The 26,703-nt window shown below is 52.9% G+C and overlaps 2 protein-coding genes across 3 annotated transcripts in view; both read left to right on the forward strand.

The window, feature by feature from the left end:
- The first annotated feature begins 5,180 nt into the window (after positions 1-5,180).
- SLC18A3 (solute carrier family 18 member A3) lies at positions 5,181-7,508 on the forward strand. Its single transcript, XM_025918348.2, has one exon. It carries the CDS (start codon positions 5,573-5,575, stop codon positions 7,115-7,117), a length of 1,545 nt encoding a protein of 514 aa, XP_025774133.1. The 5' UTR covers positions 5,181-5,572; the 3' UTR covers positions 7,118-7,508.
- Positions 7,509-9,029: 1,521 nt separating this feature from the next.
- Positions 9,030-26,703, forward strand: part of CHAT (choline O-acetyltransferase) — a 47,150-nt gene continuing 29,476 nt past the window's right edge. The window contains exons 1-8 of one of the 2 annotated variants that reach the window (XM_086680257.1): positions 9,030-9,239; positions 9,566-9,656; positions 11,339-11,441; positions 14,316-14,507; positions 15,332-15,450; positions 16,853-16,906; positions 18,378-18,558; positions 20,550-20,727. In XM_086680257.1, coding sequence (XP_086536383.1) covers positions 11,376-11,441; positions 14,316-14,507; positions 15,332-15,450; positions 16,853-16,906; positions 18,378-18,558; positions 20,550-20,727 — 790 coding nt within the window. In that variant the 5' untranslated portion in view covers positions 9,030-9,239; positions 9,566-9,656; positions 11,339-11,375. The remainder of the gene's footprint in view (positions 9,240-9,565; positions 9,657-11,338; positions 11,442-14,315; positions 14,508-15,331; positions 15,451-16,852; positions 16,907-18,377; positions 18,559-20,549; positions 20,728-26,703) is intronic. The other variant, XM_086680258.1, reaches the window with a different exon arrangement.

The following is a 26,703-nucleotide window of genomic DNA, read 5'->3' on the forward strand; positions in this document are numbered from 1 at the left end:
ACAGCAAGCAACACTGGGACACCAGGTCAAGCTTGAGGAAAGGACTATGTTCTAGCAGACAGAGGCCACAACCATATCCAATGGATAAAAGGAGAAGAAAAGTTGTCAGGAAATCACCAAGCTGTCTCTATCTAAACAAAACAATAATAATTAAGCTCCTACTAAGTATCGGGCATTGAACTAGATACTTTCAAGTAAGTTGACTCATAATCTTCAGCCACCCTGGATCAGGACAGCATGGCAGTTGAGAGCTGGATGCTGGAGCTAGATAGCCTGCATTAGAATCCTGTCTCCACCACCTATGAACTCTCCAACTGTGGTTAAATTACTGTCCCTTGGTGTCCTTGCCTGTAAAAAGGCAATATGAAGTTTGATAAGAGTATTAAATGAGTTAATGTTGTAAAATGCTTAGAACAGTGTCTAGAATGTTATAAGTACTTCTATGTGTCTAAAAAATAATTTTTTTTCCTTTCCTCATTTGACTTACATTGAGTAGCAGATAGGTACTCTGTAGCAACAGTTCCTATATCTAATTGAGAAAGGAGAGAAGAAAATGTTGCCATTTTCTCCAACAGGATTTTATGGGAAGTTCTCTTTTGCCTGCAAGTTATGGTCAGATAGAGAAGTCTCTGGAAAGGAATTTACCAAGAGTTCTATTGAAGAGCAAGCCACAGACACAGGAAGCCCAGAGGAGCAGGGCCTTTCTGTAAGGCTGGTTGGCCAGAGACGGAGCAGGGACCAGCACCCTGGACAGCTCCCTGCCAGCCAGGGAAGGGAATCCTTCCCAAGTTCTGCCAAGGCTAGGGCCCTAGCCTTTCCCTGAAGCAGGGGGTCCTCAACTCCCAGAGATGCCTGCTCCCTAGTTACTGGGGCTGCTGATCAAAGGGGTAGGGGGTTGCCTTCTGAACTGGAAGTTTGAGGGTGAGGGAGTTTAGTGTCCCAGGAGCTTCTTTAGGGACCAGCCAAGCCTTCCTCCTCCCATGGATCTTGATCTGTCCCTCTCCCCTACACTGCCAGGTGTGGCTGCCTTGCAGTTGGAGCAGCAGAGGCACAGTGAAGCACAGGAAATAGGAAGGCATCATGAAAATCACAAGACAGGTGGTGTTGGGACCTTAGGTAAGTGACATGATTTCTCTCTGCCCAGCTTCCTCATCAGTAAGACAGGGAAAAGAACACCTGCACTTCCCCAGGACTGAGTGAAATTAAATAACACAGCATACATAACACCCTTGGCACAGAGTCCTCAATAAATGAGTCTGTTTCCTGCCATTGGTGAACGGAGGACTGGAGAGTTGGGCATGATCTCAGAGATAACTTGGTTCCACGCTCAAGAAGAGTCATGAATTATGAGGGCCAGTGGGCTGGGAGAGGTGTCTGCACCTTGAAGTCTCTGGAAAAGTTTCCTTTCTCTAAGATTCCTCTAAGTTCTAAATTCTTCAGCCAATAGACAGAAAAACATCTGCTTTAAACCGTCCCCCCCCCCATTAAAGCAGACAGGGCAAACAATATATGCATAAATAACAATTGCTCTGCAGGCTGGAAGACTGACCCTTTATTTGTATTTATTTATTTAGTTAGTTAGTTAGTTATTATTTTTAATATAATTTATTGTCAAGTTGGCTAACATACAGTGTATACAGTGTGCTCCTGGTTTTGGGGGTAGATTCTTGTGATTCATTGGTTACATACAACTACTCAGTGCTCATTCCAATAAGTGCCCTCCTCAATGTCCATCACCCTTCTTCCCCTCCCCTGCCCCTCACCCATAAACCCTCTGACCCTTTAAAAGCCTCACAATGGCAGAGTCAGAAGAGGCCAGAGGTCTGCTTTGGGAAGCTGGAGCTGGTATACTCAACTGAGAATATGCAGATTATGATCTGCTGAATGAGGAAGTGTAAGCCACCCACACAGGGGCAGCAGGTAGCCCCCCACCCTCCACCCCCCACCTCCCCAGCAGCTGAGCTCTCACTCTGGGAAAGTGAAACCCATGGGATCACCTCAATTGAAGGTGCAATTTCAATACACCCATACAAAGGAAGTAGAGTCACAGATATGACTTACAGATCCCAGAAGCAGAGGGGAGGCTGCAAAGAGCAATGCGGGAAGGGCAGACTCTGTCCCAGGTCACCAGTGAGCAGGAGATAGACAGTAGGGTAGCAAGCACTTTTTACTTATAAAGTGGTTGAGGCAGAGGTCACTAACATTTTGTGTTCTTATTTTTTTTTTTTATTTTTAAATTTTTTTTTTCAACGTTTTTATTTATTTTTGGGACAGAGAGAGACAGAGCATGAACGGGGGAGGGGCAGAGAGAGAGGGAGACACAGAATCGGAAACAGGCTCCAGGCTCCGAGCCATCAGCCCAGAGCCTGACGCGGGGCTCGAACTCACGGACCGCGAGATCGTGACCTGGCTGAAGTCGGACGCTTAACCGACTGCGCCACCCAGGCGCCCCATTGTGTTCTTATTTTTAAGTGGTTCTTTTTAAAGGTGCCCCAGGAAAAGCCATGTGAGAACTTAAGTCAGAAATCCTAAACTCAAGTCCTTATCTAAATGTCCGGATTCTGGGGGTGCCTGGGTGGCTCAGCCAGTTGAGTGTCCAACTTCGGCTCAGGTCATGATCTCCTGGCTCATGAGTTCGAGCCCTGCATCAGGCTCTGTGCTGACAGCTCAGAGCCTGGAGCTTGTTTCGGATTCTGTCTCTGTCTCCCTCTGCACCTGCCCTCCCCACCCTCCATCTCAAATATAAATAGACATTAAGAAAAACTTTTTTAAGTGTTTAAATGTCCAGATTCTGGGTATGAGTAGGGCTATCAAACTGTAAAATGCCTGAGCAGCAACTTAGAAAAACAAAAGTTGTTTTTCTCATCCCCAGGTTTCAAACTCAAATGACTGGACAAGCAGGTAGGTGACCTAAATGTGCAAAATCAGTCGGAGGGACACTGTGATAAGCTGAAGAGTGTGTGCTGACTCAAGGCCTTCAAATAAAATTTAAAATAATTCTGTCACCCTGAAAAGCCCTTCTCCAGTACCCATTTCCCCAGGAAATGCAGCGGGGGAGGGGCTTTCCTCTCACCCCTTACTTAACAGAGACAAAAGCTGGAGTCCAGAGAGAGGCTGTGACTTGCCCAAGGTCAATCAGAGCCAGATCTGTCTCCATAAGGGGCTCTTTTCCTGTCTCAGACACGGGGCAATTTGGCCACTGCAGAGCACATGCTGGGAACTCCTGAAGTGGAAGGGTTTCTCCTCCTCTCTGGGGTGCCTGGGTAGGTGGAGAGATTGAGTAACAGGTACCAAAGCTGCCGGCTGTCATCCTGACACCCTGGTCTCTATCATCTCACCCCACAGCCATCTCAGGGATAGAAGATAACTTCCCAATGCCCTTGGGCCTCCCATCAGCTAGGACAGAGCCTGGAATCACAACGCCCACCTAATCACAAGGACTAGCCAGGAAGCCAAGGTGTCCCTGTATCTTTTACCTGCTCTTTACAAGACCCACTACTGTGGAAAAGGAAGATAAAAGAACACATTTTACAGATAATAATGACAATAGCAAGCACTTGCATCACTCTTACTATGTTATGGGCAGTTGATGCAATGATTACCCCGTTTTACAAATAAAGAAACAGGGGGACAGAGAGGTGAAGTCATTCCCTGACACCCTAACTGGTAAGTGGCAGAGGTGGGAGCCATCTTCAGTCATTTGTCTCTAAAGCCCAAGTTCTTTGCACTGCATCACCAGTGCCTCCCTCAGGGTGGGGAGCACGGTAGAGAAAGAAGATGGATCTAATGCTAGTTTACTTTTGAGACCAGAAGAACGGGAAGACTCCTCTCTGACTCTGGAAAGGACACACTGTAATCTCAACAGCACAAGTCCCCCAGTCCCAGCTGCCTCAGAGCCTTTCCCTTGCCAGCCCGCAGACTGGAACACGGACTCCGTGTGCCATCTAGGGTCCACGCTCTTTGGGGGAACACATTAGGCTCAGCGCACAGCCAGGGAGGCTCAGCCAGTCTGCAGAGAATGAGGTGTCTGGGCGTTGCAGCCCTCCCGGCAGGTGAGCCTCCCTCCATCCTCTGATGAGAGCAAAGCTGCTGGGTCCTGCCATGGGAGTGGGCGCCGCACCCACTCCCACGGGCTTTCTTACAGCTGCCAAGAGAGGACCCCGGCCACGTAACTCCCAGAGCCCACCTGGGACTTGGAGGCAGCTCTGGAGACGGGGGGCGGGACCTCACTGAAACTGAGGGAGGACTTGTTCGAGTGCTAAGAGGGTCTGGGAGGAGTTAGAATGGGGAGGGGTCAGGAGGAAGGAAAGGAGAAGAGGCGGAGCTGGGAAACCCGGACAGTTAAAGCTGAAAGGGGGAGTACGGGCTGGGAGAGGGTGGCGAAGCTGTACGGGAGGATGGGAGGGGCAAGGCTGATATTCGGGGCCCCGGGTGGGAGGAGGGTGACTTCTCCCCTCGATCCCCGGAAGCTAATAGTCAGGAATTGTCTGCTATGACATTCTCCCGAAGGGCCGGTCTGTCGGAACCCGGCCCAGCAGTCTCTGCGTCTCCCCCTCCCTTCCCGAAGGTGGAAGGGGCCAAGGGGGTGGGGCCGGAGAAAGGGTTGGGGGGATCTATACCGGGCCCCCCACCGATAGCAGCCCCACATTCCAGCTGCGAGAACAGATGGACGCAGCGGCGGCTCACCTCGGGGGCTCTTTGCCGGCTGTGCGCGGAGATCCAGGCTGAGGCGGAGATCTGGAGTCCCCGGCGCCTTTCTCTCCAGCAGGGCTGGAGGGTTGGGGGACGGCCGCTGAGCGACCCTCTGGGGAGGGGGGAAAAGAAGGGGTGCAAACCCCTCGGGTCCTAGAACTGAGAGGGGGCGGAGGAACAGACAGCCCGCTCCTCGCGCGGCGCATCCATCCTCCAGGGCTTGACCAGTACTCTCTTCACACCAAGACCCCTTTCTAGGGTTTCCAGTCCTGGCGCCTCTGGGAAGGGGACCCCTGCCCGGCCGTGCCCCGCCCCCGGCCCCCGCCCCGCCGACGTCGCATTAGCATGAGCGACGCAAGTGGCCCGGGCACCACTCGGGGGCCGAGACTCGCCGCGTCACAGCCCCGAGTGGAAAGGAAAAAAAGAGGAGGCGGAGGAGGAGGAGGCAAGAGCCGACGCGAAGGGAGGGGAGAGCGGCGGCGGGGCGAGTGAGCCAGCGGGCGGGCGGCAGCAGCATGCCCTTCGGCCCGCGCGGGCGGCCTTTCAACGCTTCGGGGACCGCGCCTGACGAGCCCAAGGCGCCGCGCGCTCGGTCTCTGGCCCCAGCCACTCGGCGCGCCCACCTTCCCTGACAGTCCCCGAGCCCAGCAGCGGCGGGTCCGGGCTTGGCTGCGAACGGCCGGAGGCGTCTCGCCGGACAGGGTCTTTGCCTTTCCCGGGACAACGGGCCATGAGCCCTGCAGCCACCTGAGACACAGGGGGCGCTGCGCCGCGCGGACCGCGCCCGCGAAGTTCCGTGCCCTCGGCTCTGCACTGCAGGGCGCCCGCGCCCAGGCGGCCCCAGCGGAGGCGTCCTCGGAAGAGCGGAGGAGTAGAGGCAATGGAACCCGCGGCGCCCGCGGGCCAGGCCCGGGCGGCAGCCAGCAAGCTGTCGGAGGCGATGGGCGCAGTGCTGCAGGATCCTCGGCGGCAGCGGCGCCTGGTGCTGGTCATCGTGTGCGTGGCTCTCTTCCTGGACAACATGCTGTACATGGTCATCGTGCCCATCGTGCCCGACTACATTGCCCACATGCATAAGGCCGGCAGGCCCACCATGAGCCCCAAAGTGCACACCCTGCAGGCGCCCACTCCAGCCAGTGGCAGTGACAACATGGGCAACACCTCAGAGTCCCCGACGGAGAGTGAGGACGTGAAGATCGGGGTGCTGTTTGCCTCCAAGGCCATCCTGCAGCTGCTGGTGAACCCCCTGAGTGGGCCCTTCATTGACCGTATGAGCTACGACGTGCCGCTGCTTATCGGCCTGGGCGTCTTGTTCGCCTCCACCGTGCTGTTCGCGTTCGCGGAGGACTATGCTATGCTCTTCGCTGCACGCAGCCTGCAAGGCCTGGGCTCAGCCTTTGCGGATACGTCCGGCATTGCCATGATCGCCGACAAGTATCCTGAAGAGCCGGAGCGCAGTCGTGCGTTGGGCGTGGCGCTGGCCTTCATCAGCTTCGGGAGTCTGGTGGCGCCACCCTTCGGGGGCTTCCTCTACGGGTTCGCGGGCAAGCCTGTGCCCTTTCTGGTGCTCGCCGCTGTTTCGCTGCTCGACGCGCTGTTGCTGCTGGTGGTGGCCAAGCCCTTCTCGGCCGTGACGCGGGCGCGAGCCAACCTGCCGGTAGGCACACCCATCCACCGCCTCATGCTGGACCCTTACATCGCCGTGGTGGCCGGGGCGCTCACCACCTGCAACATCCCCCTCGCCTTCCTCGAGCCCACCATCGCCACGTGGATGGAGCACACGATGGCGGCGTCTGAATGGCAGACGGGCATGGCCTGGCTGCCAGCTTTCGTGCCGCATGTGCTAGGTGTCTACCTCACCGTGCGCCTGGCGGCGCGCTATCCACACCTGCAGTGGCTGTACGGAGCACTAGGGCTGGCAGTGATCGGCGCCAGCTCTTGCGTGGTGCCTGCCTGCCGCTCCTTCGCACCACTGGTGATCTCACTCTGCGGCCTCTGCTTCGGCATCGCGCTAGTTGACACGGCACTGCTGCCCACGCTCGCCTTTCTCGTGGACGTGCGCCACGTCTCGGTCTACGGCAGCGTCTATGCCATCGCCGACATCTCCTATTCCGTGGCCTATGCTCTCGGGCCCATAGTGGCGGGGCACATAGTGCACTCGCTTGGTTTTGTGCAACTTAGCCTTGGCATGGGCCTGGCCAACCTGCTCTACGCGCCGGTCCTGCTGCTGCTGCGCAACGTGGGCCTCCTGAGGCGCTCCCGCTCTGAGCGCGACGTGCTGCTGGATGAGCCCCCGCAGGGTCTGTATGATGCTGTGCGCCTGCGTGAGCGCCCTGTGGCCGACCCAGACGGCGCCCCTCGAAGCCCTTCGGGCCCCTTTGACGAGTGCGAGGACGTCTACAACAATTACTACACCCACAGCTAGCAGCCCAGCTACTCTCCCGAGCCATCCCCTCACCGCCCACCCCCCGGGTCAAGGTGGCTACTCTGTGAGAGTACTGGCCAGCTTAGACTCAAGGCCCACCCCTCCAACGAGTATCCTACACTCTCGCCCATCTTGACTTGCCTGCCGGGATCCCCCCACTTTGACCCTTTCTGTGTTTCCCTCCCTCTAGTCCAGTGGGACGTGGAGCACGGAAGCATACAAAACGATACACTCCTGGCAGAGATAAAGAGGTGCGCAAGCCGCCACCTCGGGGCTCCCCTGTGTAGAACGGTCCGTCTGTCTGTCTGTCTTTCCTTCCGTTCCTCTCAGTGCCAACTTAGCCCGCAGCACCGCGGTGCTTCCGGCCAGAATCAATAAACTATATCTGTTCGAGACCGAGTCTCTTTACTGATGAGGGTGGGCGGCCCGGCACAGGGCCAGGGCAGAGGGGAGGGCAGAGGGGAGGGTGAGCTGAGTCTAGCCCCGATCCAGGTCTGGCAAGCACTCGGGAAGCCTGTGGCTCTTGCTACCTGGTAAAGGAGATATGAAAGAAGCAAAACCAACAAGGGATCCCACCCTCAGACACCGTGTTGTACATGGCTCTCTTCCCTCGAGACAGCCCCTCCCTCCCAGTCCCAACGCAGCGCCCCAGGGCGACGCCCGAGGGAGCCTGAGGATCCGCTCCCTCCGGGTACTCTAGTCCCCGCCCCTTGAGGACACTCCCAGTGTCAGCCACTGAGCTCTGAAACGCCAGAGCCCCGCATCCTGCCCGGTCCAGGCTCCAGTGAGGAGTAGGGGCCGAGCTGTTCCGGGCAGAGATCCGCTCTCTGGAAAAGCGCTTGTGTCGTGTGTGCTCGTTAGAGAGTTAGGCTCTATCCTTCGAGGAGTGGGGAAACTGTTGATGTGTCTGCTCTGTCCTGGCTGTGCGGGTCTGAGTCGTGACTGAAGAGGGTGCCAGTGTGGGAGCTGGTGCCAACCCCCCACCCTTACCCCCACCCTTACCCTGGCCTTGGTGGAAGCAGCTGGCCAAGGCTGTCAGAATTCTCCCCACCTTGAGCGCAGGTCTCCGGAGCCGCAGGCCCCCGTTTGCAGGCCACTCCCAGTCCTGGAGCCTGCGGCCTGATGAAGGCCGAAGAGCCCTCCAATTCTGGCAAGGAGAGGCAGCAGAGTTGGGGTACGCCTGTGTATTAAACAATGCCTGCGAGAGTCTTCACTGCTGGTGTGTGCACGTCTGTCCTCGTCTGTGTGTTGGGCTGTGTTGCGTGCGTTTGGGCAGGGTCTGTCTTTGTGGGTCTGTCTGTATGTGTTGGTGTGTAAGGATCTGTATCTGGGGTGGGGGGAGGAGTGCTTTGTCTGGGAGGAGTGTCTATGAGCATCCCCAGGTCTGTATCTCCACTCCCTCACCCCATAGTGCCAGCAAGGATGGGGTGGGAATAGAAAAGGAAGGAGGACCTGCAGTGATCAACAAACAGGATGATGATGATGATGATGATGATGATGATGATGATGATGATTTTGAAAGAAGTTGTGGTACGGTTTGAGCCTGTCCTAGACGGCGGGGAGGGCAGATTTCTCCAGACCCAACCCTTCCCAGGGTGGTGCGGACGCAACCGGGGCTTGGATAATGGAGTTGGGAGAGCGCGGCGACTGGGGATGGCTGGGCGGGGTGCAAAAGGCAAGGCGGGGGGGGGGGGGGGGGGGCGGGGAGGCAATGTTCTGCACACCCTTCCCCGGCCCGGATTCCGCTGCCCTTACACAAACTCATCCGGGAAGCCGTCCGAGCCGGGGCTAGGGGCCGGGAGATGGGATCGCGGTAGGGAGCCGCGGGGGCGGGGGCAATGAGGAAGAACGGGAGAGACGGGGTGGGGCTGAGGGAGGGAGGAAAGAGGAGAGAGGGGAGGGAGGAGGAACAGGAGGAAGGAGAAGACAAGAGCGGCCGGTTCGCCGGCAGCCAGTAGGGAGGCCGCAGGGACCCGGCGACGTCGGAGGCTCTAAGGTGGACAGAGGCCCCCACCACCGTACTGCTGACGCGCCCCTGGATCCCTTCTGGCTCACACTCGCGCCCCCAGTCTTGCTTGGTGCCGTGGAGCGGCGGCAGAGGCGGCAGATCCGAGGAGGGCAGGTGAGAAGGGCTGGGCTGGAGGACCGCAGCGCGGGGAGCAAGCAAAGCTCAGAGACCGGAGGGCCGCGGAGTAAGGCTCCGTCCAAGGACCGCGCCGGGGGCGAGAGACCCCAAGATCCTCGGGATTTCCGAGCCCTGAACTGAAGCGGCCGTCGGGGAACTGCCAGGAGACTGGGCTTCCGCGGCTCTGGCTCTTCCCCACCAGGAGTGGGGGCAGGGGGACAGGGAGCTGAACGGTGAGAAGTTAGGGGGAAAGGGCTTGGAGAGAACTTGACCATCAGGCTCCGAGGTTCCACGTGCGTATCCTCACTTCTCTCTTCTCCTAGATCCCCATCTGCTAAATGCCAAGGTCTGCACTTTCTGTGCCCAGTCAAGGCGTTGGCGGATCTCACCCAGCCAGACCCCTCTGAATCGCGGGTGAGCGCACCCAACTCTCGCGAAGGCGGAGGTGGGGAGCCGCCGCAGGTGGCAAGTATGAGCTGGGTCCCAAGGAGTCTCTAGAGAGTACGGACTGCCTGTGTTGCCCGGGCGGAGCTGGGGTTGGGCCTCCTGGGCAGAGCAGAGACCCCTCCTGGTAGTCCTCGGAAGCCATGCTGGTGGCAGCAGAGAGTGGAGAGCACCAGAGACAGAAAGATACACACACATACACATACGCCTCCTTGTTGTGGGCCCATGGCCCAAGGAGGGAAAGCAGCTGCTGCCTCACAAGGACCAGGCCCTCCCATTTGGTCCCCAGGAAGCTGTCCCTGCTCCAATCTTACACCTTTCCAAGATATGGGGTCTCCAAGAGCACTAGGGCCTTTACCAACTTGCCCTTGCCCTCAACAACCTTTCCAATCTCCGCGGTGCTGTGATAGACCCTAACTTGGATGCTGCTGCTTTTATGTTACTGGGAGTGGGAGCAGCTACTACCCTCCAGGGAAGGTCCAGGGACCACCTAGTCTGTAGCATCCTGGCAAAGTGTTCACATCTCTGCCTATAGTCTCTGCCTAGCACTGCCAGGAAGGCTAGGTTCCTCCATTCTGGAGCCTGATTCATCCATCTTTCTGGATGCTCTGCCCTTGGGTCAACTGTGCCTGGACCCTGGCTCCCACCTGGGCCATGCTTGCCTGGGGGGTGGGGGAGGGCGCAGGGGATAAAATGGGCTAAGCATCAGCTTTCTGCTCTTGGGAGAGAATAGGCAATGGGTGAGTGGAAATCATGGATGCATGGCTCTGAGGCTTATGCTTAGCGCATTCTCTGAAGGTAGAAGGTAGCCTTAAAAATAGGCCTTTGCCCCCTCTTGGCCTGTGTCACTTGTACTGTGAATAAAAAATTAATCCTCTTCTCTCCAGGTTGAGTCAGGTGGTCTCTAGGGGCCTGGACTGTGCAGCTGCCCTGTCCCATCTCCCTCAGCATTCCCATGCCACCTGCTCTAGGAGCCTGGGAACCAAAAATTGCCTAAGTCCAAGTCTGTCCAGCAGGCCCCAGGGTCCTCCACTCCCACCCCTGCCTTGGCCAGAGGCCAGGCTCCCAGTCAGCCCAGAGTGCTCCTGGAACCCACAGCCTTAGAGGACCTGTGTTCATTTACACATGCATTGATGCATGCGTGCATTCCTTTTACTCAGCTACCCAGCACTGATCCTACTCCATGCTAGTCACGCAGCTAGGTCCCAGAGATGAAGCACTGAACACAACAGGAGAAGCTCACAGTCTAGTGGGAAAGAGAGATTGTAATCAGCAAAACGGGTATCTGTTGGGTCCAAGGCAGGAACAAAGCAAGTGCTCCAATCCTTATGGATTTGGAGTGAGCGAGTCCAGCCCCGCTCCCTCCCACTCTGCTCTGGGGTGGTAGGTTGAGCCTGGGTGGCAGTCTTATGGAGTAGGGACCACCTAAAGGCTCACTCTAGACCCCACTCTATCCCATCTGGGGACTCAGAAAGGACACTGTGGTCAGGGGGCCTGGTCCAGAGATTGGGAGATTGGGACCAGGTCTACAATGAGGCCCTGTGTATTTGGGGCCCATGTCCAGCTCTAGCCTCTTCACAGGGTGGGGGTGAAGGGTCCATGTAGCTTTATGTGGCTATTGTGCTGATGCCCTTCTGCTTCTTGGTCCCCAGGTCTGCACTTCTGCTTCCCCAGCCAGGAGTCACCAAGATGCCCATACTGGAAAAAGCTCCCCATAAGATGGCAGCAAAACCGCCCAGCAGTGAGGAGGAGTCTGTGAGTGACTTTTGGAGCTCTCTCCTTCATCCCTGTTCTCCCTACTCACATACTCTTGCTTCCAGAACAGTCCTGTGTGAGACTAGCCCCCAACCCTGCACTCTCCAGGGCATGAAGTCCAGGCTGCAGTCCTGCTCTGAGCCCACTGAGGAGCCTGGGAACGCCTCGAAGGGCTGGGAGTGGTTTCAGGGGATGCTGATGGAATTCTGACAGCCACACTTCCTAACCCCAAAGCCAGGAAGAGCCCTTGACCTGGGCCAGGTACTCTCTCTTCTCCCAGGGCTTTTTCCCCTCCCCAAGTTCCACTTCCAATGGCTTTGAGCCTAGTGGAGTTGCCTTAGGGTGAGGCTGAATTTCTACCTTAAGCCAGGTCACCTCCCAGTCCCGGCTACTGTTACTGGTTCAGCCCTGGAGCCTTGGGCACTCTCTTCCCCACTGGTTTAAGACAATGCCACCCCTCCTTAGGCAGGCATCCTCCTTCCTTACCTTCTTAAGTGATGGAGCAGCTTATCTAGTCTGTGAGTTGTTGCAGTGCTGGCCCCTCTGCTAAGTTAGTCTTCTTGCCACTTCTTTACCCAGGGCTTCGTTTGAAATCCTAATCAGAACTTTTAGGCTTCTACCCATGAAGTTGCTCACCATGCTGTTTGTCCTGACTTTTGCAGCCCACAAACATCTCTGTTGTTGAGTCTTGCCATGGCATGTCCCTCCCATTGAAATGTGGCTTCCCTGGGAGCAGGCCTTTTCTTTCCATTGTCCCTAAGTCCAGTCTAGGGCCTGGTTCACATGAACTTCCCAGGAAATGTGTACTGACCTGGGACCCTAGTGTCCAAAGACCCTCATTAGTACACCTCCCTGCCTCTATCTAGCCCCAGGTGTGGGCCAGAAACCTAGGAGAGTCTGGGGAGGAGCCCCATGGGGCTACGACATGTGAGCAGAGATTTTCTGCCTCATTCCATTTTACCCATCGCTGATTCCCCATAACTCTGAGTCCCAGCACCCTGTCAGAGCCCTGAGGAAGGGTGACCTGTTTCTAGCTGGGACCCCAGCCAGGCCAGCTGGCACTCTTGGAAAGGCCACCAGCTGGGCTTGGCTTTCTGCAGGTACTTGCCCACTCACCCACCAGAGAGGCCTCCAGACCCCAAGACAGGGGAGGGGGAACCAGAGCAGCTGGATGGGGGTCTGGACCTGGCTCTCTTGAAGTGGGCTGAGGAACCTGGAATGCTACCCAGACCACCCTGGTCCTTGAGAGTTCCCTGGGGCAGGATAGCACATAGTTGGCACTGACACCCTCCTCCCTCCCCCTAGAGTAGTGAGCTCTAAAGACAGGATGAGGCAGGCAAGATTCTCATTCATTCATCAGCACAGGCTCCCGTGGTTGGTCCTTGTCTGCCAAGGGCCACTTGGGGAGGGCCTCAGCCCATGCAGCGGCAGGAGCAAAGCAGAGGCAAGCTTTGAATGGACCCCTTTACTCCACAGCCTGCCAGGGGTGGAAATTCACTGTCACCCCCACCCCAAGGGGAAAAACCCCTGAAAGAAGGTGACTACCTACTGCCAACTTTATAAACTTTATCGGTAATATGAAAAGTCCTGGTTTCTGACTGTAACTAGCTTAGTGAGGAAGAAGGAAAAGGAGGAATGGAAAAAGGACCAAGGAGGAAGGGAGAGAACAATCTAGGAGGAAGGAGCAGAGTGGATGTTGGATGAAGACTGATTTCAGGTCCCAACTCTGCTATCATATTGCTGGGTGACCATGGACTAGTTTCTCCACTCTTTGGGCTTCAGTTTCATCTGAAAATGGAAGGAAAATCCCTGCCCAGGTCAGCCGTAACATGGTTGAACACAAGCATGAGATCCCTGGGTGAACACAGCTGGTAAATTAGGAAGCATGGCATCCAGAAAGGGGAGACATTGGTGGAGAGTTCTATTCAGACTCTCTCCACACTTTGGGAGTCCCCAGAAGTTATGGGTTTCCTTTTAGGAATCCCTTTTAGAGGGGGACAGTAACATCATAACATTTTATGATGTGCTTATCTGGGGCCAGTGGTTTCTCTCATTTAATTCTGTGCTCCACTCAGGTAGGAATTGTTATTTATGTCCTATGGATTAGGAAGCTGGGGCTCAGAAAGGCTAAGATAGGAAGAACATCCACAGCACTCTCTGTTCTCCCTCCCCCGCCCTGTACCCACATGGAGCAGAATGGGGCTCCCGGCTTTCATAACTGGGAAGGGCTTAGTAAGGAGCCAGGACATTAGTCACCTTCTTAGGAAACAACTTGCAGGATTCTGAACTATGCCTCCCGCCATCTTTCACCTGTCCAAATCTCTCCATTAGTATTATACCCTTTGGGTCCAGAGATCAACTGACTTCTGAAGCCCCAGCTGGAAACAATCCCTAAATTAAGAGTGATAAGTATCCAATATCAGTAACAGATCTGCTTCATCTTAGACCCATTCCTTATGATTTAAAAGCACTTTTCACATAGGATCTGTTTGATCCTATGAGAGGTAGAGGTTATTATCCCCATTTTACAGGAGGGGAAACTGAGGCACAAAGGTGAGGTGGTTTGCTTAAGATTACACAGCTGGTTAGCAGCAGGGTCAGTGCATGAACCCAGGTCTGTCTGGTGCCAACATCAAGGTATTTTCCTCTACACTTTATCCCCTCGTGGGGGCAGGACTGGGGTACCAGAAAAAAACAAATAGAAGTTTCCTAAGTTCATAATTCTGCTGAGCTGAGCCCTGGAAATAGGCAAGACCCAGAGTGTAGAACAAGGATAAGGCCAGATGGAGACACACAGTGGGGATCATCTCGCGGACAGGCATGGACCCCACACAAGAACAGGCATAGCAAGTGCTGGTGAACTCTCTCTTCCAGGAGTTGCCCAAACTTCCAGTGCCCCCACTGCAGCAGACCCTGGCCACTTACCTGCGGTGCATGCAGCACCTAGTACCTGAAGAACAGTTCAAGAGGAGCCAGGCCATTGTGCAGCGGTTTGGGGCCCCTGGTGGCCTTGGTGAGACCCTGCAGCAGAAGCTCCTGGAACGACAGGAGAAGACAGCCAATTGGGTAAGAGTTGCTGAGAGGGAGCAGACTAGGGCGTGGGGGCAGACAAGGGACCCACAGGGTGGGGGGCAGGGAGCAGACACGGAGACAGGGATTTGGATGAGAGGCAGGTAGGTAACAAAGATGGACAGATGAAGGGATAGGGATGAGAGGAGAAACAGGGGGACAGCAAGGGACAGACAGGATGTGTGTGGGATGGGAGATAGGGATGGGGACCAAAAAGGGACAGATGGGGATAGAGATAGAGTGCTGGGGAGAGACAGGATATACAGGTAGAAGACATTAGGGGTTGCGGATGGGGGACAGACAAGGACAAGGATGGAGGACAGATGGGGGATAAGGAAGGGGAACAGGGGTGGGGGCAGCAGGAGATAGAAATGGGGCAATAGGGAAAGACAGGGTACAGAGATGGAGACAGATAGGGACAGGGATGGCAGATAGTGATGGGGTGGCAGAAGATAGAGGTAAGTTCAGGGAAACAAAGAAGGGTGAAAAGCATGAACAAGACACACATAAAGATGGGCAGGAAACAGGGATGAAGTACCAAACACCCAGAATGGGAAACTGGGATGGAAGAGAAGGATGGCATGGGGCAAAAATGAAGGATAGTCATGGTGGGCTGGAGAGCACACAGGCCCTAGCGCATCACTAGGGCTCCATGTGCATTTGCGGAATGAACGAACAAAGTCCATGGTCCAAGAAAGTGTCTCGGTTGTCCCTTGGGCCTGCCAGGATGGGACTGGGTGCTCTCGAGGCAAGGTGCCTTTGTTCAGAGGGGCGTGTGTGACCTTGTGGGGTAATGGCACCCCTCCCGTTTTCCCCAACAGGTGTCTGAGTACTGGCTGAATGACATGTATCTCAATAACCGCCTGGCCCTGCCTGTAAACTCCAGTCCAGCTGTGATCTTTGCCCGCCAGCACTTTCAAGATACAAATGACCAGCTAAGGTGAGGAGGCCACCATGCTCCTGAATTCACAGCTTGAGAGCCTGCCTGGGGTCCTGGCTCCAGTAGCAGGAAGGAAAGGTCAACGCTTGTGCCTTGGCTGAGATTTCTGAGACCAAATGCCTCTGAGACAGAGGCAGTCCAGGCTATGGGTTTGGGAAATTGGTTAGATGAGGCTACAATATGAGTGACAAACACAGGGTCTTCCTCGGAATATATTTATTTGAGGTGGAGTGGGCAGTAAATGGAGGTCATGGGCCCCCAGGTGTCCCCATGGCATTCTTGACCTGGCTGAGGCCCTGGAAGGAGGTATGCATGTCTGCCCTACCAGTACTTGAGTCTTGGGCTTGTCACTGGGATGCACTGCACCAGGCTATCTAAACAGAGGCTCCAAGGGGGTGGAAATGGTTCCTTCCTGCCAGCTGCCGCCGCCAGAGCCTTTTCCATCTGCTGCAATTTCAGGGCTCACTGAGCCACGGGAATGGCCTCTGGGCCCACTGATGTTGATGGGGGGGTGGAGGGGAGTTTACACAGGGATGTGGCAGGGAGGAAAGGTCTCCCTACAGGAGTCTCTTAGAGCCAAATCCAATGTGGCACAGCATCAGGACAGTTCAGAGAGGAAAAACCAACCAAACAAAAGAGGCAGGGCCTACCTTGGCCTGTGGGCAGGGCTCAGCTATGCTAGTTAGACCCCCATCCCCTCCTTCCTCACTGAGACTAGCCCAACTGACTGCTGGTCAGGCAGCCTGCAAGCCTGGACTTCCCATGCCAGCAGGAAGTATGCAGATAAATGGATGAGCAGCTGCTGAAAACAGTTCTCCAACTGCTTACAAGGGGACATTTTTCCTCCTTAAGCCAGGGCCATCACCCATGGGCAGTTAAGATGACATGGCCCTGTGGCACAGTTCTCTGGTGACTCTTTTCCCCCTAGCACTTACTTTCATTTTCATTAGCACCGAATGAAATTGACTTTTCCTGGGAGACTGGATTTCCCCAAACCCAGGTTCCTTTTCCAGTTCAGCCCCAGCACTGGCCTTTCCTAGGGCGAAACCCACCCCTGACCATCCAGCCTTCTCCTGCCTGCTCTGTGGCCTCTGCTCGTTTTCTCTCCCTCCTCCTCCTTCTCCTTCTCATTCACCTTCTGCTTTCCTCTCCTCCTCCCAGTTATCTCCACAGGACCATTTTTAATCCAAGGCTTGTGAAGGACTGACAGCATGATACGGGGGAGGGGGGTGGGCAGGCAGCAGGAATCCCATCAGATTAGTGTACCACTGAGGCCTGGCATCTGGAGGGTGGTCCTTGAGTTTGGGAGAAAGGAGGTGGAGGGGAGGGAGAGGAATGTTGGAGAAAGGGAAGGGGCCTGAGCCCCTGAGAGGAGAACTTAAGGCTTCATGTGTCTCTGCAGGTTCGCAGCCAACCTCATCTCTGGCGTGCTCAGCTACAAGACCCTGCTGGACAGGTAGGATGGGGCCCAGGCTGGGAAGGGCAGAGCCCTGTTTTGGCACAGCCTGTTGAGTCATCTGTCTCCCTGCTACACTAGTCAAGGAGCAACCAGAGGGCAGAGACCTTGTCTTTTTCAGCTCTGTGTTCCTGGCTCATGTCATAGAGCAGGTGGACCAACCCCCCTCCCCGCCCCCGCCCCAACTCCTGCAGCATCAGGATAACCTTTACCCCAGCTGACCCAACCATTAGTGGTTCCTCTTCCTAGGGTAAGCACTCTCCTTCCTTGATCTCTTTAAAATGCACCCCCACTCACACACTCTACCAAAATGAATTTGCAGAAAAATGGTACAGAGGTACAAAATACACAACCACATATCTTATGTTTACTATAGATTCAATAGACATAAAATTCCTCCATCAAATTGCTGTAGAAGTTTCTGAGAGCTCCCACTGATTCCTATGGTTCAGTGTGGCACCTGCACGTTGAGCAGCAGGGCCATGGAACACCCTACCCTCACTCTGCCCCAGCTCATCTTAGGGCTGCCTCTTCCCCTCAAGGCTCAGCTTACATATCTGGTCCTTATCACCCTGTCTCATTATTCAAAACCTTCCCATCTATCAACTTGCTGCTTATTGCCTATGTTCCACCTACATATCCCAGGACCTGTGCCCCATTAGAACAGGAGACTCGTGTTTTGCTTGCCACTATAATCCCAGATCCCAGAAAGATGCCACTATTACCCCTGTGCCTGGCACAGAGGAATGCTCAATAACATTTGTTGCCTGAAAGGGAGGGAGGAGAAGTAGAGATGGAGGGAGGGAGGAGAGAAGAAGGAAGAGGAAGAGGAAGAAGAGAGAGGGACGGAAGAAGGAAGGACAGAGGAAAGAGATAAAAGCAGAGAGAAGGGAGAGGAGGAGGGGGAGGAAGTGGAGGAAGGAAGGGAAGAGAAAGAAGGAAGGAGGGAAGGGGAGACAGACAAAGATGAAGGAGAGGGGAGAGGGATGGAGGAAGGAGGAGGAATAGGGAAAGGAAGAGGAGGAGGAAGAGGAGTAAAAGGTCAGGGAGGAAGTAAAGAAGGACACAAGATACGCTGAGAGCACAGGAGAAAGAGAACTTTCTACCTTGAATTTAGAGAAGGCTTCTGGAAGAGGCGATGGAAGAGTAGGCTCTTAAAGGAGTGGAAGTTTTCCTAAACAAATTAGTTGAGTGCAGAGGTGGGGTGAAGGCATGCCAGGCAAAGATCAGCAGAAGCGAAGGCACAGGGCTGCCTGAGGCAGGGGTGAGGGAAACAATCAGAGGCTTGAGCAAACCCTGAGGGTGTCCATGGACCTTGGAAATGGGGCACTCCACTACTTTAAAAAGTGAGGAATCCAGCTCTCTTACTACCATCCTAACGCAGTTCTGGTTTTTGTGCCCTGCTTTGCCTGATCAAGTCAAGTAGAAGCAATTCTGATTCCCTGCCTCCCTCCCTGCTCTCCCTCTCCAGTCACTCCATCCCCACCGACTGTGCCAAGGGCCAGCTGTCAGGGCAGCCACTCTGTATGAAGCAATACTACGGGCTCTTCTCCTCCTACCGCCTCCCTGGCCACATCCAGGATACACTGGTGGCCCAGAAGAGCAGTGTCATGCCCGAGCCAGAGCATGTCATTGTGGCCTGCTGCAACCAGGTCAGTCGCCCCTCTCTGCTGCATCTCAGGCTTGGGGAGGGTGCATGAGTACTTACCCACTCCTATTTCACCAGGCATGCTCAGCCCGCTCTCAGAGGCAGACAGTGAGCTGGGACAGCATGACCCCAAAGTGGGGTTTCTTGATTCCTACTCAGTCCCATTTCTCTCCATGAATTAGATTTTAAGAACAAGGAGAGTCATCAATTGAGAATGACTTATGTGGGCTCTTATATGGGCCCTGACCAGCCAGGTCAACTCAAAAGAACTTCCTGGATGGACTGAGACCCTGCATGGCCTTAGCAACTCCTCATGAATCACCCAGGCTGTGGCCTTCCTGGAGACCACATGCAGACATATGGACAGCTTAACAGACTGCCCATCGGGACATCCATGTCCAGGCCTTAGGCTTGGCACTTACATGTATGCACCCCACCTGGTTCTATAGTAACCTTGCAGAGGGGCCTTTAAATCTCCATCTGAAAAAAGGGGAAAGGGGACTTAGACAAGTTGAGTGGCCTGTCCAAGACTGAGAAGGACTCCCAGGCCTGGCCAATGCCCCATCTCCTGCAGCTCACGTCTTCATACTGGGTTCCAGGAACCAACAAGGACCCATGGGGCCCCAGGGGATAGTCTTAGCATGAGGGCTCCTGACCCCTTACCAGTGCCCACTAGGCGATTTGGTCTGTATATTGAGACTCCACCTCATGATTTCATCTGACAAAAAGCGGTTTTGTTTAGGATTTGGTTTTTTTTTCTGGTTTTGTTTTGTTTTGTTTGGGTTTGCTTTGGTTTTTGAGTTTTGGTGGGGTTTTTTTGTTTTTTTTGTTTGTGTGGTTGGTTTTGCTAAAAACCTACCCCCCAGGATTCCCCTGCTATTTGTGCTACAATGTTTTCTTCTTGGGTTCATCTGACATTTTCTAGGATAGGAGCTCAGTGAAAGTCTGCCATCCTAGGTTAGCGTTCCCACTGGAAGCCCACATGACAGTTTAGCCACAAACAAGAAACTTTCTCCGTCTTCATTCAAAAGTCAAACTCATTTCCCAGCCCCTATGTGCTGCAGTATCCATCCATTTCAGAAATGCTCTTGGGGCTCCTGCTCAGAACCAGGCCACATGTATGCTTCTCAGGACATGGGACCAGGTACTTATGTCAACCAGCAGAAAAGGGATCTTGACTTGGGGCTAGATAAGACCTTTCACAAAGACCAAGACTCTGGCTTCAAAGCTACTAATGATAGCTCACAGGTCTCACATACAAAGCACATGCATGTACACCTGTATATGGGCACACAAAGGGATAGAGCATTTTGTGTGTTATTTTTCCATTTGAATCTTCCTCTGCTTATCATTTGCTGACTTGCTTTTTTTTCTCCACTCACCAGTGTGTTTGAGATCTATCTCTAGCTGTATCTAGAGCTAGTTCATTCCTATTTACCAATGAGTAGACATGCATTAGATAAATAAACTCATTTAATTTAGCTGTTCCCCTTCTGAAGAACACGTAGGCTGTCTCTACCATTTTGCTATTGCAAATAAGGCTTATATGCCCACCGCTTCACATATCTGGGCACAAGAGTGTATGTTTCTCCAAGCCTAAGGCTAAAGTATGCATTTATAAGAGTGACTGCTGAATCATAAGGTATGCACATTTTCAGTTTTGATAGACACTGCCCTCCAATAGCAATTGTACCAATTTATACTTAATTCCCCACAAACATAATAGTTTTACCTGAAGTAGGAACCATAGAAACAGGTTTTATTTTAGCTAAGGTTAATCTGGCCCTCTTTGATTTGGGGAAAGAGTCCCCAAATGCTGAGTCCAGCCCAGTCAACAGCATTTGGATAGGTCCCCAACATGTGACTTTTCAGGGAACCATCACATACCTTGAGCCTGAGTATCCCCTATCTATACGCATGTGTGAAGGCTCAGTGAAGGCCCTTCACCTTGGGCCGGCTGCCATGAGTGACGTGTTTGACCTGTTTCCCCCACAGTTCTTTGTCTTGGATGTTGTCATTAATTTCCGCCGTCTCAGTGAGGGGGATCTGTTCACTCAGTTGAGAAAGATAGTCAAAATGGCTTCCAACGAGGATGAACGCTTGCCTCCAATCGGCCTGCTGACGTCAGAAGGGAGGAGCGAGTGGGCTGAGGCCAGGACGGTCCTCGTGAAAGGTTAGCAGCAGTGCCCAGCGCGTCTCCACGCTCATCTCATCCTCATGCCCATTGGCTTTCCTTCCTCCAGGGTTGGGCACCATGCCTCATCCCCATTTGCCATAGCATGGGGAGCTCAGGCCTCCCTCCAACTCAGGACCCTATGGAAAGTCAGCTGAGGCACCTGGAAGTTACAGGCACCTCGTTTTTCATCTGACAATATTCTAGCTTCCTGGGTGAGGCTGATGAGCACTGGAATCCTGGAATGTCTGGGAATATTGAGGGACGGAAGTGTTGAGCTGGAGGAAGGCTGGCTACAATTAAGCAGTTGTGTTTTACTGGTGGGCAGCAATGGTACCCATTTTAGGGGTCTGAGTCACTGGGAGAGCTGTCACCTGGAGATCTGGGATGGAGCACAGCTCTGGGAGCATGGTTGGCTGCCTCCTTCATGTGATTTCTCAGTCCTAGAACTTTTCATCTTCAAGCTGACCTATCCTTGTGGCTGGCTTGCTGCTTTTATGAAAGTTTCCAAGCATTCCCACAAGAAAGCTGGTAATAGTCGTAATAATTTTAAATCATCCTCCGGAAACTAATTTTCAAAGCTAAAGCCAGCCTTATTCCCAGGAATTAGATGGAGTGCTTTCCTTTTTTGCCTCTATTAGAGACTGGGGAATAAAAGGGAGGCTTCTGTGGACCTCCATCTGCCCCTTGGGCTCTCATTTGGCCAGATGTCCATTCAGACTCCCTGAGTGTCTATCAGCTGAGGGTCTGGGCTAGGCGTAGAAAGTCTAAGAGGCAGAGAGGATGAAGCTACTGCCCCCAAGCAGCCCACTGGACAGGGTAAGGGAAGGCATGGGGGAGCAGATTCAGGTACACAGTAAGGCAGCATCTACCCATGTAAAGCAATAGAGACAGCAGGTACCAAATAAGTGCTCCGGGACTTCAGCGAGGAGAGGGAGCCCTTCCACTTGGGAAGCTTTTGAAAGATTTCATTGGAAGAGGTGCGAATTTTGCAAAGCTCTTAGACATGAGTGAGAAGAGCAGGAGGGAGGGATAGCAGGCTGGCTGTGGGCAAAGCCGACTGCCCAGCAGGGACATGTCTGCCCTGCCTGGTTCCACATGGAGACCAACCAGCCAGCAAAGATGGCCATGCTGGACGTGTTGAGAGAATGAAAAGGTGGTAGGGCCTGGGTCTCGGGCAGTAGGCACTTACATTTTCTGATCCCTCTCCCTAGAAAGTTCTTTTGCCAGGGTTAACTGGCTCCTTGCACCATCCAGAGCTCAGCTTAGGTGTCACTGGCTCAGACCCTCCTAGTGCATCCCCAACTCAGCACACTCTGTCACCTTGTCCTATTTTCTTACCTTGTTTGCATTTGTAACTCTCTGAAACCAGCATCTCATCTGTTTGATGCATGCTGATTATCTGCCTCCCTCCCCTAGTCTATGAGTTCTAGGGGAACAGGGGCCTCATCTGTTTGGATTAACTTTTCAATCTGCTGTGCCAAACACAGTTGGGCCCCAATGATATTTGTTAAATAAATGAATGAAGGGTTACTAATGATACTAGGCCCTAGACCTATTGCCTACCTACGAGTTAATTCTTTTTCATTCAATTATTGGGTACCCAAGGAATGCTCAGTCCTAAATCAGGGGATGCATGGGACACAGGAGGGTGTGAGAGCTGACCCCATTCTCACAGACCTGACCACCAAATGGGGGAATTAATAACTTGTCATTGGGAAGTGAGTTAATTCCCTCAGGAGACCATAGTGTAATCAGATCCCACTCTCCTCCCCTCCAGGGACAGAGACAGGCATCAAACAATCGCTTTTGCTTCCAATACAGTTTCCACTTTATTAGCAGGCCAAGCTATCTCCCTGCAGTACTGACCGGGATTGCCTTGAGGTTTAAGTGCTTGGGCTGTGCTAATCGGAATTAATTTGTTAATGGCACTTGATCTGGCTTTCTGAATGGAAGTGCTGTTTCTGAGGGAAGTGTGACAGAAAAGAGGGGCCCACACGATTTCCCTTCGGAAATCCAATTAATCTGGTTAGCACTGACTGTGTCATCTGCACAGCAGGAAACCAGTCCTTCAGTATAGATGTGAAAGATCGTGGCAGCTTGGACTAAGGTTGAGAGTAAAGATGGAAAGACATGGTGAGGTCCAGATATATTGCAAAGTAGAAGTAACAAGGAGGAAAAGAAAAGAGAATGGTTCCGAGGTTTTTGATTCAAGCAACTGAGTAGATGGTGGTACCATTCACTGAGATGGGAACCAGTTTGGGGAAGTGGCTGCAGAATGAAGCCCTTTCTAAGTGTGTCAGGTTTGAGATGCCTTGAGTCATCTAAGTGAAGATGTCAAATTAGATCTATGTGTCTGGAGCTCAAGACAGAGGTCAGTACAGAGACATAAATTTGAGAGCCATCAGCACATAAGTGATATTTAAAGTCATGGACCTGGGTGAGATCATCTAGAAACAGCAGAATGGGTCCTCAGAGGTCAGGTAGGGAAAGATACAAAGAGGATTGAGAAAGAGCAGCCCATGAAGTCAAGAGCAAAACCAGGAGATGAGTCACAAAGATTCAAATGGAAGGAGGAAGTGGCCAACTACTTGGAATGCTGTTGATGGCTCCAAGCAGAGCTGGACAAGAGGGGAGTCAGAGTTTGGCAACCCTAAGTCATCGGTGACCTTCACCAAAGTCAGGCTGGGGAGTAGGAAGAACAAATGGTTGCATGCTGATGAATGCGATCCAACAGCAGGAAGAAATTGTTGATGACACTGTCAATGAGCAAAATCAGTTAAGTGTGGATGACTCTTTTAAGACATTTTGGTATTAAAAAGTCAGAAAAATGGGGCTGTTCCTGGGGGTTGATGGGGGTCAAGGAAAATGTCTTTAGTAGGAGAGGCAAATGCATCATTGTATGTACACACATGTATGGAAGTACTTTGGTAAGAGAAATCATTAATGAGGACAGAAGAGATGAACAGACGCATGGGATTCTTGCAAAGGCAAAATGAGATGGAACCCAGAGAATAAGAGGCTTTGGTTGGTACCGGGAAAACCAAAAGCTGGGCCCGTGGTCCATGGGTCTGTAGCTGTGGTGGTAGGAATATGAGGAGGTACCTGACTGGTGGCTTCTAGTCTCAGATCAGCAGAGCTATGGCCATGAGCTGAGAGAGGCAGGGTGGGTTCTGAAGGCAAAAGAGAATGTAAGAAATAGCCTCTTGGAAAACTTGATGAGATTTATGGACTGTGTTGAGCTCATATTTGAGGGCTTGAGGGCCATACATTTTAAGAGAAACTAATTAGTATTGTTTCGCAATTTTTTTTCCTTACAATGTTCAGCTCCTCAGGTTCAGGCAAAGAGAAGTGGGTCATCAGATTCAGCTAAGGTAGGAGAATATAACCAAGGGAGAGAAGTGGAAGATAGGGCAAGGGAATAGTTACAGTATTGGAATCTGAAATGAGTAAGGAGGTGTAGTAGTCTGCTTGGGCCACCTTTGCAAAGTACCACAGCCTGAGTAGCTTAAACAGCAGAAATGTATTTTCTTACAGTTCTGAAGGCTAGAAGTCTGAGATCAAGGTGTGGACATGGTTGGTTTCTTCTGAGTCCTCTCTCCCTGGCTTGTCAATGGCCATCTTCTCCCTGTGTCTTCCCATGATCTTCCCTCTGTATGTGTCTGAGTCCTAATATCTTCTTATGAGGACACCAGATATATTGGATTAGGACCTCATTTTACTTTTACTACCTCAATAAAGACCCCATCTCCCAATACAGTCCTATTCTGAGATATTGGGGGGGGGTTAGGACTTTAACTTGGGGACTTCGAGAGGACACAGTTCAGCCCATGACAGGAGGGAAGTAAAAAACAAAGGTGGATGATTGATAGTGGAAATAGGTGGTGGAGTTGATGATTTTTAGGGGTCAGTGAGATAAGACATGTTGCAGAGTGTGGAATAACAGAGCCTGTGAATCAGAAAGTCAAGAGTGTGGTCTGAGTGTGGGATGCTTGAGACTGAGACTTCAAAGGCATCAGTTCCTGGTAGTGATGAGCTCCCAGGTGTGATTGTGGGAGTGGATGCCAAGGTTGGACTGTTAAACGTGGAAGATTGAGGGACTGAGAAAGGAGGGTCCCTGTGGGCCGGATCCTCTGCATAGGTGTTCAGGCTGTAGGAAAGATGACTGGAGTGGTTATGGGGAGGAAAAAGGTGAACCAGGAGCTCAGATCTGCATGAGGGGGTGTTGTGAGGGAGTCAGGGGAACACAGCAACAGAGGGGTGACAATGATGGGGGTTGGAAGGTAGAAGTCTAATAGCTATGGCTCCAAAGGAAAAGCAGTGAAGACGTGTTCAGGAGCAGGAACAGGGAGAAGAAAGCCACCTACCCCACCTGGCACTGGGGTGCATGAGTGTGAAGGAAAATAGTCTCCCGTGAGAGGACATAGGGAAGTGTTTCCCTCAGAGGGTGCCCCCTCCTGTTGAGGCAGAAGGTGAACAGAACACTTTCAGAAAAGATTGGCAATGCAAGGGGACTAGCCATCACTACTCAGATGTCATAAGGGGTTCAGGAAGGGGGAGAAGAGGGGAGTGAAAAATGAGCCCATGGAGGGGACTCATGGCATGGGAGTGCTACTGAGAGTCCCAGGGATGGTGGTGATCATTGCAAACAACACTCTCAAATCCTCAACTTCTGTGGAGGTACTCTCCTGGTTCCAGTGTGGTTGTGGGAGCTGGGGTGGGCATCTGACTGGCCCACAACAGTATCACAACTAGCACAATGGAAAGCCCAAGTCCCAAGGTCTCCACCTCCCTTCCTCGGACCTGGGCAGAGACCAATGCCCATGGGCACTGGGCCCAGGCAGGTGCTGTCTAACAAAAGGCTTCAGCCAAGCTGAGCTCCTCTTGTCATGGTGGAGGCCTGGATGGAGGCACCTGAGCTCAGACAAAATCGGCCCCTGAATTGTCATAGGGTCAACTGAGGCACAGTGGGGCAATTGATTTTATCAACTCTCTCCTTAGAAAACGGGACCCTGATCCTTCACCCTGCCTCCCAACCAAGACAGCTCCCACTGCCAGCCCACAGTTTCCCCCACCCAATCCTCTGCTATGACATTGAGAAGGTGGAGCTCACAGAGCAGTGGAGCCAGCTGTCTGCCATAAAGCCCATGCTCCCTCTCTGTACCCCATGTCTCCACACCCCCTTGACACTCCCCCAGCACTTCTTACATGAAATCTCTGAGAATATGTTACAAGACAAGTGTGTGTATTGTCATCTCTATCTTCAGCCTAATCATCAACAGCCAACACAGAATGCCCTCCTGGGGGTCCAAGAGCTAAGAAACCCAGCAGGACCATCACTGCCCCACAGAAGCCTGAGGTCTTTTTGGGAGACTGGAATAAGCATAATTGTTAGAACAAGAGTGGACAGGATAAAACCAAAGGAGTGCCTCCAACAGGTGTCCAGAGGGAATTTGGGGACCTTACCCATCTGCCTGTCATAGCTCAGGAGGGCTTCCTTTGCCAAGTGGGACATGAGGCTAAGCCCAGGTGGGTTGAGGTGTGTGTGACTGGGGCTGGCCAACAACATCAGGATCATCTAGGGAGACCCTTAAAAAAGATTCTGGGGTCCCAGGGATTTTGCAGGGTGATAGGAGTGAGGCCAAGGAATTTGTTGTTGTTGTTTTTTAAGTTTATTTATTTATTTTGAGAGAGACAGAGACAGTGCAAGCAGGGGAGGGGCAGAGAGAGGGAGAGAGATTGAATCCCAAGCAAGTTCTGCAATGCCAGCACAGAGCCCAAGCCTGGCAGAGCCTGATGTGGGGCTTGAACTCACAAAACTGTGAGATCATGATCTGATTGGAAACCGAGTCAGATGCTTAACCAACTGAGCCACCCAGGTGCCCTAGGAATCTGAAAATATATTTTTTAAATGGCCTCGGACCACATCTTTCTTTCTTTTTTTTTTTTTAAGTGTATTTATTTATTTTGAGAGAG

This window comes from Puma concolor, chromosome D2 (assembly GCF_028749965.1).
Source record: "Puma concolor isolate L17-30 chromosome D2, mPumCon1.1.hap2, whole genome shotgun sequence".
Taxonomy (NCBI): Eukaryota; Metazoa; Chordata; class Mammalia; order Carnivora; family Felidae; genus Puma; species Puma concolor.

Bases quoted from the DNA above. Each gene is read 5' to 3' on its own strand.
- SLC18A3 (XM_025918348.2), top strand. From the start codon at position 5,573: ATGGAACCCGCGGCGCCCGCGGGCCAGGCCCGGGCGGCAGCCAGCAAG.